Source organism: Carcharodon carcharias, chromosome 7, assembly GCF_017639515.1.
Source record: "Carcharodon carcharias isolate sCarCar2 chromosome 7, sCarCar2.pri, whole genome shotgun sequence".
Taxonomy (NCBI): domain Eukaryota; kingdom Metazoa; phylum Chordata; class Chondrichthyes; order Lamniformes; family Lamnidae; genus Carcharodon; species Carcharodon carcharias.
The window spans coordinates 107,535,061-107,550,800 of NC_054473.1; the positions used below are offsets into that span (position 1 = coordinate 107,535,061).

The 15,740-nt window shown below is 44.4% G+C and overlaps 1 protein-coding gene across 1 annotated transcript in view; it reads left to right on the forward strand.

Moving 5' to 3' along the window:
* The window catches only part of calb2a (calbindin 2a), a 374,587-nt gene that overhangs the window by 331,943 nt on the left and 26,904 nt on the right, over positions 1 to 15,740 (forward strand). Inside the window, exons 6-7 of the mRNA XM_041192190.1 lie at positions 7,437 to 7,493; positions 15,134 to 15,211. Of these exons, the coding sequence (XP_041048124.1) occupies positions 7,437 to 7,493; positions 15,134 to 15,211 (135 nt within the window). The remainder of the gene's footprint in view (positions 1 to 7,436; positions 7,494 to 15,133; positions 15,212 to 15,740) is intronic.

Genomic DNA, 15,740 nt, shown 5'->3' on the forward strand with positions numbered 1-15,740 from the left:
AGAGAGCCAGTAAGAAAACAGGAGGAGAGAAAGAGAGAACCAGTAAGAAGAGAGAGAGAGAGAGAACCAGTAAGAGGTGGGAGAGAGAGAGAGAATCAGTAAGAGGAGGGAGAGAGAGAGGGAACCAGTAAGATAGAGGAAGAGGGAGTGAGAATGAGTAAGAGAGAGAGAACCAGTAAAAAGAGGTGGGGGGGTGGGTGGAGACGGAGAGAACCAGTACAAAGAGAGGGAGAGAGAGAGAGAGAGAGAGAAAATCAGTAAGAGAGAGAGAGAAAGAGAACCAGTACAAGGAGAAGGAGAGAGAGAGGGAGAATTAGAGTTATAGAGTTATACAGCACCAAAACAAGCCCTTCGGCCCATTGTGTCCGTGCCGGCCATCAAGTCTCCTGGGTATGATAGTAGAGGGAAGATGTTTGCATTCATCCATTCCAGTCGGAATGTAAGAGCTTCCTTTCTGGGCAGATATCCTGAATCACATAAAGAACACTGCTGACCTCTACTGGAAAGGAAAATGATGCTGCACCTCATCGCTCTGCAGAATTTAACAACCTGTCTGCTCTTTAAAAAATATTACATAGTTTTTCCTCTTCTAATCAATGATCTGATTGCTCCATTGGATGCATGCCATCTTCTAGTGATTTGATTGGTCCTTGGGAATCAGATAGCTCTCATTTTTTCTAATTTGGTATTTACTGTTTTAGTGAAATTTCCACATTTTACCCTTTTATGGGATGTGGGCATCACTGGCGAGGCCAGAATTTATTGACCATCCTTAACTGACTGGTTTGCTTGGCCATTTCAAAGGGCAGTTTAAAGTCAACCACATTGCTGTGGGTCTGGAGTCATATGGAGGCCAGACTGGGTAAGGATGGCAGATTTAGTGAGCCAGATGTTTTATTTTATGACAATCACTTCCTGGTCATCATTTCTGAGGCTAACTCTATAGCTGGTGGGATTTGAACCCATGTCCCCAGAGTACTAGCTTGTGTTTCTGGATTACTAACCCAGCAACATTACCATTACGCCACTGTCTCTGCTTTATGTGACTCTGTAGCCATCCAAATATTTTCCTTTCCCCTCATATGCTTGCCATAATACCCTCAGTGTTACAATTGGCTCACCCTTCCACTGTCAGCAATTGCAGACCTAAGCCTGAGCCTCACTGCTCACACTCTGATCTCAAATTCTCCAAGAGGTGACTCCGGTCTGGAGCCTCCTCCTTACTCTTTGAAGATCAGATCAATGTCCAGCCCAGCCAGAATTCACCTAGGGCTCAGGCCTCTGTATCAATCCCGGAATTAGCGGAAAGTCCAACATCCCCACACCAAGTGTTCCACATGGTGATAGAGAAAGAGTCCTGCAAATACTCAGTGGGCCAGGCAGCATTTGTGGAGAGAAACATTTCAGGCGGAGTGACTTTTCATCAGACCTGGCCTTGGCAGTGACCCCAGCATCCCCAGAAGGAATCATTTGTTTTCAAAATTTTAATTCTTTCTTGATCCTCGTTTTCTTCTTTCTCTGCCTGCCCTGTGCGGTACGAGGTGATGGATTTTATGGTTTGGTGTTGTTCAATTTGGAGTGGAAAGAGATATGGTCTTAATGTTTCCCTTCGTAGCTCCTTTCCCCTATCACTTGCACATCCCCCACGCTCTTTCCCCCATCTTGTTTCCCGCCCTCACCACCTCCATTCCCTTTCCCACCCTCACCACCGCCCATTCCCTTTCCCACCCTCACCACCTCCATTCCCTTTCCCACCCTCACCACCGCCCATTCCCTTTCCTGCCCTCACCACCTCCATTCCCTTTCCCACCCTCACCACCGCCCATTCCCTTTCCCGCCCTCACCACCTCCATTCCCTTTCCCACCCTCATCACCGCCCATTCCCTTTCCCACCCTCACCACTGCCCATTCCCTTTCCCGCCCTCACCACTGCCCATTCCCTCTCCCACCCTCACCACTGTCCATTCCCTTTCCCGCCCTCACCACTGCCCATTCCCTTTCCCACCCTCACTACTGCCCATTCCCTTTCCCACCCTCACCACTGTCCATTCCCTTTCCCACCCTCACCACTGTCCATTCCCTTTCCCACCCTCACCACTGTCCATTCCCTTTCCTGCCCTCACCACTGCCCATTCCCTTTCCCGCCCTCACCACTGCCCATTCCCTTTCCCACCCTCACCACTGCCCATTCCCTTTCCCACCCTTACCACTGTCCATTCCCTTTCCCACCCTCACCACTGCCTATTCCCTTTCCCACTCTCACCTCTGCCCATTCCCTTTCCCGCCCTCACCACTGTCCATTCCCTTTCCCACCCTCAACGCCTCAATTCCCTTTCCCACCCTCACCACTGCCCATTCCCTTTCCCACCCTTACCACTGTCCATTCCCTTTTCCACCCTCACCACTGCCCATTCCCTTTCCCACCCTCACCACTGTCCATTCCCTTTCCCACCCTTACCACTGTCCATTCCCTTTCCTGCCTTCACCACTGTCCGGTCCCTTTTTCCCCCTCACCACTGTCCATTCCCTTTCCCACCACCTTCTCATCCCCATCGTGACCCTTGTGCTTTTCCTCCTTGTTCAATTCACCCAATCTTTGTAATTTCCCCTCCTGTTTGTTCTACTGTCACTCATTTCCACCCAGTCTCCCCTAGGACTGAGGGGCCAGAATTCCCAAAAGCTTAAGCTATTTTCCTTCTCTGCTCCTCCTTGTATCCTTCCTCCCTATCGGTCTCCCTTGGGAAGTTTAATGGCTAAGCAAATTCAACTCTGGTTAGAATGAAGGGGATTTGCTCTTTTCACTGTTTTTTTTATCTCTGCCCTAGTGCCAGATGTGTTAGAAATAATGGACTCAAATCCACAGATGCGAGCCGTTTGCCTTGATCTTTTTAACAGGCAATTTGAGGGAGTTAGTTGGATTCAAAATCCAATGGTATGTTTTTTAATTGAAGTAACGTTAATGAAGAAAGCACAATCACTATTTCTTGATCCCCTTCTCCTCTCCCCTCTCTCGCTCTCTCTCTCTCTCAGCTGATCACCTTCAGTATTTCTCTTTGTCTCTACCATGCCCAACACCTTGTACAGAACACAAAAACAAAAGCTACCACAGGTGTTTTTTTTGAGAGAACAGTATTTTACTTCATTAAAGCCTCAGAAATCTGCTGTCTTTTCCAAAATTATTTGAAGAAAAGCTGCCAAGCAGAAAGAGCTAGGAGGTAAAGAAAATATCCTTTCACTACAACTGACTGAATAGTGCTGATGCATAGAATCATAGAATCTTACTGAGGAAAGCCATTCAGCCCATCACACCTCTGCTGGCTCTTTGGAAAAGTTGTCCAATTTAGTTCCACATTTTTGTCCCATAATCCTGCAAATTATTTATCTTCAAATATACGTTCATTGGCCGTTTGAAAGATCCTTTGTTATCTGATTCCACCACCCCTTCAGGTATTGCATTCCAGATCATTATGATGTCTGTGTGGAAAAAAATGCATCTCCAGTCCCCTCTCTAATCCTTTCAGCCAATTATTTTAAATCTGTGACCTCTGGCACCCAACCCACTTGCCAGAGGAAAGTTTCTCCCTATTTGGTCTCAGAGTTTTGAACATCTCTGTCAGGTCTCCTTTTAACCTTCTCTGCTCTGAGGCAAACAGTGTCAGCTTCTCCAACCTCTCCATATACCCTCCCTTGCCCCTGCTAAGATCCTGGTAAACCTCTTGGGAAATTAAATGTGCTACACACGCTCAGACTGCACAATCCAAGTTCAATTCACAGTCTTATAGCTCTGAGCAGAACATTAAGTGATAAAGTGGGTTTAGAAGTTGGGGACTATTTAGACCAGGGCTTAAAGATGTAAATCAGTTCCCATTTGAGTCATTTTGGTAATACAGAGCTCAGAGTATTGCTGAAAAAAGACATGTTGTTGAAGCTTTTTGTCTTGCACTCATCCAAAGAATACCAAATGTAAAGGGAACAACAATTTGTACTGTATGAGTAAAGAGTGCTGATTGGTTGGCAAGTAGACTGATTGGTGGAAGTGTTGCCAGGGAGAATGCACCAGTTAACTAATGACTGACAGTTAACTTCCAAGCTTTGTTTGAATTCAAACTGGTAGGTTGCCTCTGATTGGTCAAGGCATTATTTTTTTTTCAGCAATAGTCAAGTTCTCATTTCAATGTCATGCATACTGTCCTAATTTTTACATTGCCATCATAAATTCCATATTTATAATAGAAACTTCCAAAGTAAACTTGTCACACTGTAATAACAGCCTCCCACCAGTAGTGGCATTGCAGCATCTCCACTAGGGAAAGGTGCAATTATAGTATAACAGGCTTCCTCCTCAATCACGTACCCTGCTCAAAGAGGTCATTGACGACCATGGACTTCCATTGGATTGGTCCATGATTATGCTTGGCAAAGTACTGCAGTGGTTTGTCATTGCCTTCTGCAGCTTGGCTAACCAGGAAACTTTCCTGCTCTTACTGTCTGCCATCAGACGTATTGGGAGGTTTTACAGGCTGATAATTGACCTATTGGGCACATTATGAACACAGATTCCATGGCCATGGTGTCCTGAAGTGGGACCTGAACCCAGAACTTCTGGTCCAGAGATAGGGACACTCCTCACTGTGCCACAAGACCTCCGTCCATGACAGACTTACATAGACAATACCATTATTAATAGTTGTTTGGTAGTACTTCAGTATTACTGAAAAAAGAGACATGTCTAAGCTTTTCACCTTGCACTCATCAGGATACTCGCAAGAATACCCACATAAGGGGAAAATTTGAATAGCAGGTGAAGCTAGCTGTTTCACCCTGCTACTATGCAGTAGTAACACGAGTGGTATTCGCCATTAACAGGATGCTGCTATCAAGTCAAAAAGACGTTCTGCCTATCACACAAATGAGTAATGTGGTACATGAATTTCAGTACCAATGTGATGGTAGGTATGTAGGCCGTACGACCCAAAGACTAGCAGATTGTATCAAACTACATGTCCCAGCTGCTGTTTGCAATGGGCAAGGCACAGACCGTACTCAGCCTGCCCATGCTTGCAAAACTCAAAACACAATGTCCAACATTAAATGTGATGCCGCAATTGGACAACATTTGCTAAATAATCCTCAGTGTGCTAAGAATTATGCTGACAAACAATTTAGTAGTTCTGTCGAAGGGTCATGAGGACTCGAAACGTCAACTCTTTTCTTCTCCGCCGATGCTGCCAGACCTGCTGAGTTTTTCCAGGTAATTTTGTTTTTGTTACCAATTTAAGATTGTTCTTCAGGCTCGCAGCATGGCGTGTTTGCTTGTGCAGGAAGCTGCATACATTAATACACAGGGCCCTGTTCCTTGTGGACGGAAGGAACATGTACACACATTGCACCTGTTTCAGCTAAACAAAATAAGTAACAGCCATTCGCTGACTTATTCCTCAGGGCAATGCCTTGACCAATCAGGGTCAAGCTGCCTGGTTTTAAATTTTGAACAATGCTTGGCAGCTAACTGTCAGTCACCATCAGTGCTGCATTTTCCATGGCAATGCAACCTGCCATCCAATCAGCACTCTCTTCACATAGAGTATAAATTGTTGTTTTCCTCTTATATTGGTATTCTTGCGAAGTGTCCTGATGAATGTAAGACAAAAAGCTTTAACATGACTCTTTTTTCAGCAATATCATTATAAAGAAGAAAATAAGAATTTCTACTGACAATGTTGACAGAAGGTTTGCACAAACATTATATTTTAATATATCATATTTTGTATTAAATTTGCTCCAAATGCCACATTCTCCTTGTTTGGGTGTCACCTTATCTTCAGGTGGCCCCTATTATTAAGTGAGCAGCTACTCACAATCATGTCACATCTGCTGCTGCACCTCTACCACTGGACAGAGCTCCAGTTCCTCATCACCAAACATTATTATCCCAGACAGACCCAGAATCATCAGAGCTCCAGGAAAATAAAAGAAAGACTTGCATTTACATAGCGCCGTTCATGACCACACCATGTCCCAAAGCACTTTACAGCCAAATAAGTACTTTTGAGGTGCAGTCACTGTTGTCGTGTAAGAAATACTGCTGCCAATTCATGCGCAGCAATTTACACACACCTCGCTAACAGCACTGTGGGTATACCTACACCACATGGACAGCAGCGGTTCAAGAAGGCAGCTCACCACCACCTTCTCAAGGGCAATTAGGGATGGGCAATAAACGCTGGCCCAGCCAGCGATGCCCACATCCCATGAATGAATAAAAAAAAGCAAACTCCCACAAAGAACAATGCGATGATGACCAGATAATATGTTTTGTGATGTTGATTGAGGGATAAATATTGGACAGGACACCAGGAGATAACTCCCCTGCTCTTGTAGGAACATAGATATGGAGGAACAGGAGCAGGCCAGTCTGCCTGTTCAGCTTGCTCCACCCTTTCAATTAGATCATGACTGATCATCTACTTCAATGCTCCTTTCCTGCATGATGCCATATCCCTGGAGGTCAATAGTATCCAGGAATCTGTCAATTTCTGTTTTGAACAACCTCAATGACTGAGCTTCCACAGCCCTCTGGGGTAAAGAATTCAAAAGTTTCACCACCCTCTGGGTGAAGAAATTCCTCCTCATCTCAGTCTAATTTTTAAAATTTTACAAGATGTGGGCATTGCTGGCTAGGCCAGCATTTATTACCCATCCCCAGTTGCCCTTGAGAAGGTGGTGGTGAGCTGCCTTCTTGAACCGCTGCATTCCATGTGGTGTTGGTACATCCACAGTGCTGTTAGAGAGGGAGTTCTAGGATTTTGGCCCAGCAACAATGAAGGAATGGCGATATATTTCCAAATCAGGATGGTGAGTGACTTGGAGGGGGACTTCCAGGTGGTGGTGTTCTCATCTATCTGCTGCCCTTGTCCTTCTAGACGGTAGTAGTCGTGGATTTGGATGGTGATGTCTAAGGATCCTACCTCTTATTCTGAGACTGTGTCACCTGGTTCTAGACCCATCAAAATGGTGTAATAGAATCTTTTACATCCGACTGAGAGGGCAGGCAGGGCCTGGGTTTAATGCCTCATCTGAAAGACAGCACCTCTGATAGTGCAGCACTCCCTCAGTACTGCAATGGAGTGTTAGCCTGGGTTATGCCCTCAAGTCTCTGGAGTGTGGCTTGAACTTTCTGCCCTAAAGGCATGAGTGCAGCCACCTTGCCACAGGGGGCATCTGTCTGGATAGTTTTTAGAGAAGGAGCAATGTTGAAGGAGGTGGGGAGCGAGCAGGAGAGCTGGACTAAAATAGATGGCTCATTTGCAGAGAACCCTCAACATCGAGTTGATTGTCCAAAATTGTCTATGCTGAAACGTTCCATGATGCCCTGGTTAGATAATTCTATCAACACCGTGTCCAATTATCCCAAACCATATCCTTTTGTTTTCCAGACCTGGAGGAAATATGACGCAGACTGCAGTGGATACATCGAGGCAAATGAACTGAAGGTCCTGCAATTTTATATTGTAAAACTACAGTAAATGTCCAATAATCGAGCATGCATTAACTCACAGAAGAGGCTTAATATAAAAATCTGTTTCTCTTGCAACGTTTCATATTCTGAAGTTCAAATTCTTATTCAGTATCTATAAGGGTTAAAGAACATCCATTGGTAAGGAAGGAACAACTTGCTATTTTCTCCCACTGTTTCACATCCCAGAGACAACGCCAAGTGCTTCTGATTCAATAGGGTAGATTTTCGCTTTCAACCCCTCAGTGGGAGGTGTTCAAGTACTTTAATCACCCTTCCATTATAGACCCTGACCACATTTCATTCCATCGATTTTAGAATGTATCACTGTTTGATTATAATGTGATGTGCTTTACCTCCACGAGGTTCTGCCTGTCATTGATTCTGTCTGCTGTAGTGTGTGATTAAAGGGTACTGGACAAGCATCTCACATTGTGAGGTCAAATCCAACCACAAAGACTTGTGAAGTTAGTTCAATAAATCCGTTTTTTTGGAGGGGCTGGCAACAAGAAACAACCATAGAACCTGTAAAATGGTCATAAAAACCCAACACTGATGTCCTTCAAGGAAGGTAAGCTGCCACCCCTGCCTGATTGGTCCATCCATCACTCCAGTCTTAGGCTATGTGGTTGAATCTCATTGCCCTTAGCAATAGCCTAGCAAACTCGAAACGAGAACAAAACTCTGCAACGGATGGCTGCCCATATTCATTCCCGAAATAAAGGAGTGCACTCAGTTCATTGTCAACACTGGGGTATCAGACTTTGTGAAACTGAGCTGGCAAATGACAGGCCCCTTTTGATACCCTAATGAGTGTGTCAATATTGAAGAGAAAATTTGTACTTGTAACAAACTGTGAACAGAGTGGATATTTTGGTGAATCAATATCTGATTGGTTATCTTGGCGATATGGTCCCTGATTGGACATCTTGTTGAGATGGTCTCTGATTGGTTATCTTATTGATATGGTCTCTGATTGGTTATCCTGTTGAAATGGTCTCTGATTCTCTGATTGGATATCTATGTAAGATAGTATCCGATTGGATATCTTGCAAACTATGGTCTCTGATTGCATATCTTGATGAAATGATTCCTGACTGATATCTCGGCGAGATGATCTCTGATTGGATATCATCGTAAGATGGTCTCTGATTGGATATCTTGCTGATAAAGTCCTTGATTGGATATCTTGGCGAGATGGTTTTTGATTGGATAGCTTGGCGAGATGGTCTCTGATTGGATATCTTGGTGAGATGGTCTCTGATTGGATATCTTGGTGAGATGGTCTCTTGATTGGTTATCTTGGTGAGATGGTCTCTGATTGGATATGTTGTTGAGATGGTCTCTAATTGGATAGCTTGGTGCGATGGTCCCTGATTGGATAGCTTGGTGGGGTGGTCTCTGATTGGCTAGCTTGATGAGATGGTCTCTGATTGGATATCTTGTTGAGATGGTCTCTGATTGGATATCTTGTTGAGATGGTCTCTGATTGGATATCTTGGTGAGATGGTCCCCTCTGGCCCATAAGTTGTGTGTGGAATTAAGGTGGCAGGCAGTAAATATACATTTAATTAGGTCTAGAGTTTTGCTTCTTTCTAATAACTAATATAGAATACCAAGTCTTATGTGGTTGCAGAATTGGAATTCATATACTCAGATTTATTAGAATGTTTTCAGAACAAAGACAAAGGTGGTTTCCCTTTCATGACCTACTGGATGGAAATTGCCTTTATATGGAACTCAGAATGAAAAGTGTGTGGATAAAGTCAAGAAGGTGACCTCTCCAGTGCCCGTAATAAGTCATGTTGACCTCAACAAGGAAGCATTGTGGGAGTACCTGGAAAAGAATAGTCTTTTGCAAGACAGTTCAGCTTCAAAATTCCAATGGGATGATTCACATTCAAGATGCTAAAGTGCTTCTGGAAGTTTTTAAGATTGGAGAATTTTAAGTGGTAGATCTTCGGAAAGAAAATTACTGTCAATTGTGATTACCTACCATCTGATGCCATTTTGAAGCAGTCTCTAATTGCTGCCTGACTGACTCCAGAGAATAGGGTTCTAACAGCAAACACATTGGATTGATGTTCTTTACGAGTGGGGTAAGCCCCGTTTCTTGATGATATGTTGGACAGAGAGCAATGATCTTACATGAACTGAAAGACTGATGAGGAGGAAGTCATGGCAATTGTCACAGCTTCAAAAACAGAGAAAGAGGTGGCAATACTTACCCCTCTGTAAGCGTGGAATGGCTAAGTGAGCTACTAGACCAGTGAAGATGATGATAAACCAAGGTTTAAAACGAGGGTTGGTGCTAACCCAGAATATTGCTCATTTCAAGATTACAGGAGAACTGAATATTCAGGTAGGACTGTCATTCCAGGGAGATTAAGTCATTCTGACATTCTGTGAAAGAACAAAAGAAAGCAAGAATTAGAGGAAAAAAAATGAAAGACTTACTTTTATGTAGCGCCTTTCAGGATCTCAGGAAGTCCTAAAGTGTTTTACAGCCAAAGAAGTGCTTTAGGAGTGTAGTCACTGATGTAATGTAAGAATCACAGCAGCCAATTTGCACACAGCAGGATGCCACAACAGCAATGTGATAATGACCAGGTCATTTGTTTTAGTGATGTTGGTGTAGGGATAAATTGGGCAGGACACCAACTCAGTTGCTGTTCCTCTGAATAGTGCCACAGGATTTTTTACATGTGCATGTGAGGGTAGACACGGCTTCAGTTTAACCTCTCACCCAAAAGACGAGAGTAGGGTGTAGTGCAGGGATCATTGGAGTCTCATCAGTAACCATGCGCGTCTGAGAAGAGTTGGAGAAGTGATTGGCTGACCACTGAATAAGGGCATTGCAATGTACGCCAGCAATGTCAAACTAAATAGAAAACAGGGCAGCTCATTAGGCTTCAAATACTAGAAATACCCACTCCAGACAAAGATCACAATTTACTTTGAAGTGGATGGATAGTTATCTTGGATATTCTAACTGTTGCTGTGATCTGCTGTAAATTGAAATGAAATTGATAAGAAAAGATGAAAGTTTGTTTTACTCACCATAGCATTCTGAAGTCAGAAGATAGGCTTGAGGTTAACTTGAGAATTTTCCAGGACTGTGAATTAAGTCATGTCACCAGCTCATCAAAAATGGTCACAAGGTAAGAGAGGAAAAATATCAAAGATTTCTCTCGGGAAAACACATGAGGCATTCTTTGAATGTACCCTGCCTGTCTCAATTGGCATAATACATTGAATGAGAAAGCAGAGAGCTTATAACTTAAAACTGTTGCAGAAAAACCTGGATGTGCCTCCCTTCACTAAAAAATGACTTCCAAAACTGAGGGTCCTGCTACCCTTGTCCTCCTAGGTGATAGAGATCACGGGTTTGGAAAGTACTGTCGAAGGAGCCTTGGTGAATTCCTGCAGTGCATCTTGCAGATGGTACACACTGCTGCCACTGTGTGGTGGTGGAGAGAATCAATGTTTAAGGTGGTGAATGGGATGCCAATCAAGCAGTCTGCTTTGTCCTTGAAGTTTTTTTGTTCATTCACAGGATGTGGCCTTCACTAGCTGGGCCAGCATTTATTGCCCATCCCTAGTTGCACTTGAGAAGGTGGTGGCGAGCTGCCTTCTTGAACCTCTGCAGTCCATGTGGGATAGGTACACCCACAGTGCTGTTAGGAAGGGAGGTCCAGGATTTTGACTCAGTGACAGTGAAGGAACGGCAATATATTTCTAAGTCAAGATGGTGAGTGACTTGGAGGGGAATTTCCAGGTGGTGGTGTTCCCATCTATCTGCTGCCCTTGTCCTTCTAGATGGAAGTGGTCATGGGTTTGGAAGGTGCTGTCGAAGGAGCCTTGGTAAATTCCTACAGTGCATCTTGTAGATGGTACACACTGCTGCTACTGTGCGTCGGTGGTGGAGGGAGTAAATGTTTGAGGATGTGGTGCCAATCAAGCGGATTTCTTTGTCCTGGATGGTGTCAAGCTTCTTGAGTGTTGTTGGAGCTGCACTCATCCAGGCAAGTGGAGAGTATTCCATCCTGACTTGCGCCTTGTAGATGGTGAACAGGCTTTGGGGAGTCAGGAGGTGAGTTACTCACCACAGAATTCCCAGTCTCTGACCTGCTCTTGTAGCCACAGTATTTATATGGCTAGTCCAGTTCAGTTCCTGGTCAATCATGAACCTCAAGATGTTACTGGTGTGGGGTTCAGCGAAGGTAATGTCTTTGAATGTGGAAGGGAGATTGTCAGATTCCCTCTTGTTGAAGATAGTCATTGCCTGGCACTTGTGTGGCCCTAACGTTACTTGTCATTTATCAGGCCAAGCCTGCATGTTGTCCAGGTTTATGCATAGTGCAGTGTAAGTGCAGCCACCCAAGAAGCCACAAGGATTAAGGCAGTAACCAATGCTCAGATCGCAACCAGAAATGAATCCATTGTGGCAATTTCAACAGCACAATAGCAGACCATTCTTTCTAAGAGGGCTGACAGTGTTATGTAAAATTACATAACAATGATTTTATACACAGTTTCAGTGATTAATGAACTGTTCGTACTGGAGGGAGATGTTAAATTGACCGTGCAGTTTTATAATTTTCAAGAATCTGTGAATTGCCAGGTTGATTGAGTTCTTCAAGGTTGAAATAAGGCAACTAGAGATAGATTATTTCCACTGCTTGGTGACAATGTCAGAAGTGGACAGAAATTTAAGAGCTTTAAAGAGAGAATTAAAGGGAAGTTTAGAAAATGCCGTTCAATTAGATTGTTCTTAATGACGCCATGATTTTTCTCCAGGGAAATTTTTTGCAACCGTGTCCAGGAAAGTAATCTTTAATTCCTGGAGCTCCCAGGGCGTTCAGGGAAAGTTACCACTCTACTTCCTATATTGTGACTGTACGGTGCAAATACTCCATTGGCTATAAAGTGCTTTGGGGCATCCTAAGTCTGTGTAAGGCACTGCATATATATAAGTCTTTCTTGCTTTCTGCTGTGTAATCACAAGGTTCTGTTCCAGTGGGTGCTCTATATGACTATTCTACTCCAGTAAACCACTGCTGAACTAGGGAGAGGGTTGCCAACTGTGATTTAATGTATTCCTGGAGGTTTCATCACATCACTTGCCCTGGCCACCAGTCGACCAATGCATCCATCCTTGTGACGTGCTGCCTCCCTACACCTGTTGGAAAGCAAAAAGACTCATTATGACTGTCAGCCAAACAGCCTTTCCCCACTCCCAACACCAACATCCCCCACCCTCCCTTCCCCCCCACCCCCACCAGCCCCATCACCACCATTTTCAAGATTCCTATCTGGTAAAGAGAAATGTTCAAAGAAAATGACAAAAATAAAAACAATCTTTTGCAATGTTCCGATGGTTTTTCTCCAGGGTTGCACACAGCAGCATTTCACTTGCATTTCCCCCAGCTTAGTCTACTGCATTCGTTGCTCCCAATGTGGTCTCCTCTACATTGGAGAGACCAAACGTAAACTGGGCGACGGCTTTGCAGAACACCTGCGGTCTGTCCGCAAGAATGACCCAAACCTCCCTGTCGCTTGCCATTTTAACACCCCACCCTGCTCTCTTGCCCACATGTCTGTCCTTGGCTTGCTGCATTGTTCCAGTGAAGCCCAACGCAAACTGGAGGAACAACACCTCATCTTCTGACTAGGCACTTTACAGCCTTCCGGACTGAATATTGAATTCAACAACTTTAGGTCGTGAGCTCCCTCCCCCATCCCCACCCCCTTTCTGTTTCCCCCTTCCTTTTTTTTCCAATAAATTATAAAGATTTTCCTTTTCCCACCTATTTCCATTATTTAAAAAAAAAACCCCCACTAGAGCTATACCTTGAGTGCCCTACCATCCATTCTTAATTAGCACATTCGTTTAGATAATATCACCAACTTTAACTTTAACACCTATGTGTTCTATTGTACTATTGTCGTTGACATCTTTTGATGATCTGCTTCTATCACTGCTTGTTTGTCCCTACAACCACACCACCCCCCCCACCTCTCTCTCTCTCTCTATCTCTCCACCCCCCACACACACACCTTAAACCAGCTTATATTTCAACTCTTTCTTGGACTCGAACTCAAGTTCTGTCGAAGGGTCATGAGGACTCGAAACGTCAACTCTTTTCTTCTCTGCCGATGCTGCCAGACCTGCTGAGTTTTTCCAGGTAATTCTGTTTTTGTTTTGGATTTCCAGCATCCGCAGTTTTTTTGTTTTTATCTCTGAGGAAAAAGACAGGCCTATGTTTCCATTGCGCATATCACAGCCTCGACATCCCAAAGTGCTTTATAATGAAAAGCTTCTTAAAGTGTAGCCCCTGATGTAAAGAAAGAAGCGGGATTGCCAACTCTCCAGATTAATCTCCTGAACACTGCTGCCAGCAAACCTGAGGGGGAAAAAAATCCTTGGGGCATTAAAAACAAATGTTTTATTTTCAGTTGCTTGGTTTTATTTATCAGTTGTAAAAATAGCAGGCTTGAAGAATAGACTGGATAGGATGGTTGGAGGTGGGAGATCATATGGTGAAACCTCCAGGAGTTTGTCCAACCAGAGTTGGCAACCCTCCGCAAAATGTCTGCTCCTGGGTTGCCTCCAGCACAGAACAGAGTAGCTGGGACTAACTGAGAAGTACCAGAAAACCAACATATATGTCCCTTCATTCCTACATTACAATAGTGACTGGACTTCTTTACTGAAACATTTAGATAATCCACAGGCTGCCACTCTGCTTCAAATGTGTCTCTGCATAACACAAAGCATACCAGACCAAGTGCCAATGTGATGAGTGACACAACAGATGCACAGTCACCGATTTTGCTTGTAACGCCAAGGGGAGGGAACTGGTTCTTCATGGAGAGTGCGGTGGCAACGCTCACATCCATGAAAAAATAATATATTTAAAAAAGGTTGGAGATCCCCATCACTAGGGGATCAGAACCGTCTGTGGCTCAAGCACAATGTGCCAGGAATATAAGTGCCATTGTGCTCAGTGACTGCATGCCTGATTGGTGCTACACATTCTACAGTGAGTCCTACATAAAGGTCATTCTAACCGGCCTGGTGGGTTTGGTGTTGGCTTGGAGTGGGCTTGGATTGGACGCCCATGTTACAGCCCATCTGCCTTCACACTCCATTGTTTGCAATGTAAAAGCACATTGGTGTATAATGGATGTTAGATTGACCCAAACCAACCACACTCCCACTGGGCCAGTTAGGCTACAATTGCTCCCCACACAATTCTGAGAAACATTAGCCAGTAACAATAGGCTTGTTCTAGAAATCCATAGATAAAGCGCTTCTTCCCATAAAGTTCATGGTGGAAAACTGAAATTCTCTATCCCCCAAAAGCTGGGGATTAAATGAATGTAGCAAAACAGATTGAAAGAGTTTTGTTGGGCAATGATATCAAGGGTTAAGGAACTAAGGCAGGTAGAAGGTATTAAGATACGAATTGGTCATGATCCAATTGAGTGGCAGAACAAGTCTGAGGTGCTGAATGGCCTTTTTCTGTTCCTGTGTACCTTCATGGCAAATGGTATCTGCTCTGAATATCTCAACAATACAAAGTAACCAAGCTGAACTGTTTCCTTCCACAGAGTTTCTTACTGGACTTGTTAAAGAAAGCAAACAGACACTATGATGACAAGAAACTGCAGGAGTACACACAGACTATCGTGAGTAAAGTCTGAGCCTAGTACAGATATCACTTACACACACACCCCTACCCACCCCCAATCCACTCGGGCGGCATTGACCCCTGCCCTGGGCTGAGATTGCTGACCAACATGGATGCCACCTTTGGGCTCAGCACAATCAGAGGTGAGAGAGCTAGCTTTCTGCTCCTGATATGCGACCCCTCATTCTGAAATGCAGGAGGAGAGGGTGGAATTCGGTTGCAATGCTTTCCATAGGAAAACGTCATCTTAGATGTGGGGCGTTAACACCGATGAAAATGTACACCAGTGTCAGCAACGACTAGCGGCAGAGCTCCCCCACATCAGCCACACACCACCCCCATCAGACAAACGCCACCCCCATCAGACACACCCCATTCCCATCAGACACACGCCACCCCCATCAGACACACCCCACTCCCATCAGTCACACCCCATCCCCATCAGATACACACCACCCTTATCAGACACACCCCATCCCCCCATCAGACACACCCACCTACATCAGACACACGCCACCCCCATCAGA